The following is a 5,852-nucleotide window of genomic DNA, read 5'->3' as shown; positions in this document are numbered from 1 at the left end:
ATCCAAAGGTTCACTACTACATTTTTAACCTATTGCAACCCTCAAATCCGTTGCATTAGGCGCAAAATCCGTGGCATTATGCCTATTGCAACGACCATGTACCGTAGCATCTGCTGGTGTTGCAGTAGGTCTAATGCAACGGTAAAATTACCTAACACAACGTCAAGCTTATAGCCGTTGCAATAGCTATCATCTATTGCCACGACACCCTTATGGTCGTTGCAGTAGCTATATTTAGCTAATGCGATGGCAATATGTAGCTAACACCACGGCCAAAGAGCTAACGCAACGGCTATAACAATAATTATAATAATTTTCAACAAGAACTAAATAATAATAATAATAATAATAATAATAATAACAATAATAATAATAATAATAATAATCAAATCCAAACTTTATTAATATAAATTGTAGAATTGTACATTGTTAGTTTGTTACCCTTAGGGAAAATTACAAAATTATACAATATGTCTCTAATTAAACTATGAAAAAAGTATCAAAATTATATATTTGTGTCGTGTCTTATTAAGTCTTGCTGTGATACGATCAATTCAGGCATTCTGCTTTCCAGGCTAGGGGTTATGCTCCTTTCTTCCCCATATTCAGAACTTGCAGAATTACTTGTTGTGCTGACTTACTTCCTTCTCCTTAATCTGCTTATGCAGACTAGCACCATAAAGGGTACCTGAACAATGCAACAATAAGCATCAATTGATCAGATACACCCATACATACACTTTCAATCTACTAACCCAACACAACAGCAAACAAAAATAAAATCCTGATGGCTGATACCACATGTATTGAACTTCAAATTACCCATCTCTAATCATATACAAAGCTGTTCTAAACAAAGATTATCATATGCAGTCATCTAGAATGATTTCTATGAACATAATCAGCACTAAACAACCTAAATCAATCATATTATGGTCATAATTCATTACCTTTAAAAAAAAAATACCCGTAATGGGACAAAGGTTCTCCCAAACTTGTTCAAAATCGTAAGGCAAAACAAGCTAAGTTATGGGTAACCATATTCCTATCTCGCTCAACATGGAACCACAAAACAGAATTAAAATCAACACAAGAAGACAATATATCATCTAAAATAGCATCAAGATCAGTGAGGTAAACCGAGGCCTTTGATAATCTGGAGATAAGGACTTGACAGTTTGCTTCTAGAATAACATCCTTCAAGCCAAAGCGTTTGGCAAATCTGACTGCCATAGGAGCAGCTTTGCTTTCTGCCATAACAGGGGGACAATAAGCTCTGGTGCGCCTGGAAGCAGTGAACAACACCTCCCCCTGCCAGTCTCTTGCAACAACACCAAGCCCCACCCACCCCTCAACGTTCAGCGAGGCATCGCAGTTGAGTTTATTCGTTCCCTCGTGTGGGAGAACCCATTTCTTCAAGCTTCTACAGGTAGCTGTCTTGGCACCACCATAAATCTTTTGTGCATAGAGGCCACAATCAGAGGCAAGTCTGTAAACTCGCTCAATAATCACAGGGTGGTAAGTGTCTTTTCCATTAAAAATCATGTCATTCCTTCTATTCATAATCTAAGAATTACTTCATGCAATGTAACATAATTGAAATACAATAAGATTACATTCAAACAAAATTGAAAATACTCACCGTATTTTTCGACAATACCAACCTTCTTGGTTCTCTTGGCCTATTTACATAAACAGGTATAAGTCAAAAATTTGTTAAGCAAAAGTTAAGCATAATCATCGCACATTCTAGACCAATAAATACCACAATTGAAAACAAAAAAAAAAGCAACTTTAACACCCTCAAATTTTGACACTATACAAAGTTCCAAGCATTCAATTCACTCATTGCTTATACCAGTAAATGAAGCAAATTCACAATTTTATTTTATACGCTTAAGTTATCTTTCAATGCCCAATGTTTGATAAATCTGAGTGTGCCGGCAACAATTCCAATATACTAAACTAAAATCACTATCAAAGATTACAGATTACAAATAGATGTTTCATAAACCCTAGATAACAATTAATATGAACCTCAAAAGCTAGCAAATCTTACAGATTACAAACAGATGTTTCATAAACCCTAGATAACAATTGATATCAACCTCAAAAGCTAACAAACTAAGCTAATAATCAGCATTAAAATGAAAAAATCGACTACTCATCAGATCAAAAAAACAAAAAACGCATAAAATAGTACTGATTTGGAGTTTTTAAAATGCAAATTTCACAATAAACTCAAAATTGTAAACTAACATTTCAAGCAACAAAAAATCAAACAAATCAATCTAAACATATGTCGAATAAATCAGATTCACACACAATAAATTAATCTAAACTAGATTATCATCGATGAATGAAAATAGAGAGATTGAGAGGAATACCATTGCGACGAATGTAGACGGCAGAAGAGATAGAAAATGAAATCTTGGAGAAGAGTGTCGAAGGGTACGAACTTTGAAGTCGAAATCAGGAGGGAGAAAGAGGTCATTCTTGAAGATCTGGGTTAAATCGTAGATTGGGTCGCCAAAGAGGTCGGTGTATGACCACGGTGGTGGTGCAGGTGGTGGTTGCGCCATTTCTAGATTAGCCGACGCCATTGTTGGTGGTTTTAAGATCTGGGTTTTAAAGCAGATGCAACAACTACGATAAAAATGTACTCCTTCTCATCTACCTTTACCTGAAGCATCTCCCACACATTCTCAAGTGAACAAACAACCTCCTTTCTCAGAGTTTCGCCGAAAAAATCCGTCTCTTTGGTGACGAAATCAATGGCTGATTGAAGAAACCCTAGCAAACTAAAAGGATCGAGAGTTGAAGATTACGGTTTTAGAGTCGATTCTTCTACGGTGGTTGTTGAGGATAGAGTTCTTCGTAATTGTATAGAATTGCCATAGATTTTGAGGAGAGAAAGAGGGGCAGAGAGCAATTCTGGGTTTTTTTTTTTTTTTTTTTGGAAGAACCTGAAAAGAAAAAAGGAATAGTAATAAAAAGGGGTATAAGGGTTGGATCAGAGTATAAGGCGTTCTAAATTTTGGGGAAAAAATTAGAGGGAATTTTCAGGGCGTTAATTTTTTTTTGGGTGTGTCGTTGCAGTAGCCATTTACCCGTCACATTAATTGATCTAACGCCACGGTTCTCAACAGCCGTTGTATTAGCTCTACTTAGTGAAGTTAAAAAGAAAGATCCGTTGCATTAGCCTAATTTATTGCAACGACAATACAAATGGCGTTGCATTAGCCTGTCATTAGCCGTTACATTTGGTCAAATATGTAGTAGTGGTTGTATTAATTTTAGCAATTTTTCCTTTAATGTTTTATTTTACCACCTCATAAAAAAATAAATTTGGCTTTTCCCACCAAAACCCAACTCTGGTTACGATTAAGATTACTTTTTAAAATTTTTTCCCAATCTATCACGATTTTCCTTTTTATATAAACATAACTTGTTCATTTCTCAAAAATTAACGTTGATTGAACATCAAATTTGCCGAATTTCTCTCCAAATTCTCAAATTTGCTCAAGCTTAATAATCCTAGCATCAATTCATCCAGATTTGTGTTGAAAAAAGATCACTTGAAAAGAAAATTGGAAATAGATTTTGCATCTCACGTAATTAGCAACACACATAATGAATTTTCATTCTTCCTAATGTAATGCTTGATTGAAATTCTTATTCTCGCTTATGAATTGACGACAAAAATTAAAGTTTAAAAATTAGGGTTCATCATACTGAAATTTAATTTGGGGGATTTTGAAATAGTACGTAATTGGTTATGAAAATTAGGGCTAGGGAATGATAATTGTGTTGAACTAGAATAAGTATTGAAGTTATTGTTTGTGAATTTAAAAATCAAATGTCTTCCATAAGTCTATCTCCTTCAAAAGAGAGAAGATGTCAATGTGGAGTTCTAATGACAAGTCTTACTTCTTGGACTAGGATTTAAATTTTACAGAGAGATGAAAAATGTAAGGAGAGAGATTAGAAGTTCAAAAAAAATTAATGGGAGGAAGGTGAGGAAGTGAAAGGAATTGAATAGGGAAGGTGAGGGTAATGAAGAGAGAGAGGGAAATCATGTTTAGAGCATTTAATTTGGAGGGAAAAAGAAAAAAGTGGGCCCCACATCACTATTCCGTCACCGGAGTTGGAATTTGGTGGGAAAAACCAACTTTATTTTTTTTAAAAGGTTGTAAATTAAAACTTGAAATCATATAGGTGGTAAAGACCAATAAATCGTTTTTTGGACTTGGTAAAAGTCAAAATAATTGTTTAAAAATAAAAATACTTAACTAAGAAAGTGGCATTTTTGGGCCGCATTATCTCAAAGGATGGTTAATCCTGTGAATATTAGTTCTGTCATGGATTGTCTAGGCCAAATAATGTGACGGATGTTCATAGTTTTCTAGAATAAGCTAGATATTATCGATGTTTTGTTATGGATTTCTCGCGTATTGCTAAGCTTGTGATTATGTTGATGAGGAAAGAGACAAAGTTTGTGAGGATGAATCTTGTGAGAATGCTATTCAACAAGTTAAGGACAAGTTAACAAGTTTAAGGTAAAGAATATAATGTCAATTATGATTTCTATAATGTCTTCGATTGTCTTTCCTAATATTCATGTTAGTATCATGTTAGAGCTATATATTTGATCTTTATTGTTTAGTGACTTGCTAGAGTTTGTTATTAATTTTGTTAGTATCATGCTTAGGATCTTGCTATTAATATTATGCTTTAACATGATTATGATAATTATGATTATGATTATGATTATTGTTGTATCGAATTATATAATTTAACGTAATTTAATATTTAGCGAATTGTTTAACATAATTTGTTAATTAGCGAATTGTTTCACGTAATTTGTTAATTTACGAAATATTTTACATAATTTATTAATTTACGAATTATTTCATGTTATTTGTTAATTGACGGATAACTTATATATAATTTGTTAATATCATGTTGTTTGATATATATTTATTGTTATTGCTTGTTCACACCTTTTATGCATGTTTAAAGAGAATTTGTAACTGTAATCACGCTTAATAAGATAATTAATAATCTTGTTTAGGGTAATATGATTATAATTCAAGTGATCGCTAATAATATATTTTTTTGTGCATTGATATTCAACCAACATAGATTAAACAGGTTTAGGGTAAACCTATTGATTGTATGTTAGTCAGAAAGTGCACATGAATACGAAAAGAATAAAGTAGAGACCTATTATTATGGCAGGTTCAATCTCTTTTATGTTGGATTTGTACCTTTATCCCAGAACTTCCAGTCATGGTTCTAGACCTATTGAAGTTAACGATCTCCTAGACCTTCACCCTATGAACGATTTACAAGTTCCTAAAACTTGTTGGCGACTCTTTTGCTCTAGCTTCCTTCCCTTTGGACGCCACCGTACTTTAGTGTATGATCACAGTGGGGTTCAAGTTTGGGGTAATGCTTGAAATATTCCCTACAATAGTTAACCGCTATTACGTTTGCTTTGATGATTTGGAGGCATTATCTCTATGGAGTGACTTGTAAGATCTATACAGTTAAATCAAAAGAGTTTGAAGTACATTTTCATTCAAAGAAGTTTGCGACTAAGGAGATGTCTTGAGTTGATCATGGACTATGATTTAAATGTTCAGCATCATAAATGGATGGAGAATGTAGTTGTCGATGCTCATAGTCAAAAGACGACTCATGTATGTGTTGAATAGTTTGATGGTTTGTGATCGATTGTGTAAGAAATTTGAGAAGTTGAATTTGAAAGTGGTTCCTAGTGGAGAATTGGTAGCTTGTTTGAATTCTTTAACTATCGAACCGAGTATATTTGAGGAGTTTCCATTGAG

At 33.6% G+C, this 5,852-nt stretch overlaps 1 protein-coding gene across 4 annotated transcripts; it reads right to left on the bottom strand.

The window, feature by feature from the left end:
* Positions 1 to 385: 385 nt before the first annotated feature.
* On the bottom strand, positions 386 to 3,293 carry LOC110706197. Of its 4 annotated transcripts, none has more exons than XR_002508333.1 (3): positions 2,388 to 3,293; positions 951 to 1,682; positions 386 to 688 (listed from the first exon to the last, which is right to left on the bottom strand). XR_002508333.1 is itself a non-coding variant. In XM_021884169.1 (3 exons), exons 1-3 carry the CDS (start codon positions 2,601 to 2,603, stop codon positions 1,416 to 1,418), a joined length of 330 nt encoding a protein of 109 aa, XP_021739861.1. In that variant the 5' UTR covers positions 2,604 to 3,276; the 3' UTR covers positions 386 to 1,415. The 4 variants fall into 4 exon arrangements, 3 of the variants coding, with proteins under 3 accessions (XP_021739861.1, XP_021739924.1, XP_021739813.1); XM_021884169.1 differs by having other exon boundaries at positions 386 to 1,489; positions 1,643 to 1,682; positions 2,388 to 3,276; XM_021884232.1 differs by having other exon boundaries at positions 1,643 to 1,682; positions 2,388 to 3,236.
* Between the last annotated feature and the right edge of the window lie 2,559 nt (positions 3,294 to 5,852).

This window comes from Chenopodium quinoa, unplaced genomic scaffold (assembly GCF_001683475.1).
Source record: "Chenopodium quinoa cultivar QQ74 unplaced genomic scaffold, ASM168347v1, whole genome shotgun sequence".
In the NCBI taxonomy this organism is placed as follows: Eukaryota; Viridiplantae; Streptophyta; class Magnoliopsida; order Caryophyllales; family Amaranthaceae; genus Chenopodium; species Chenopodium quinoa.
Note: the sequence above shows the minus strand (reverse complement) of the source record. Positions and strands in the feature narration are given on the sequence as shown.

Coding starts and splice junctions, on each gene's coding strand:
- LOC110706197 (XM_021884121.1), bottom strand. CDS start 1,563: ATGAATAGAAGGAATGACATGATTTTTAATGGAAAAGACACTTACCAC.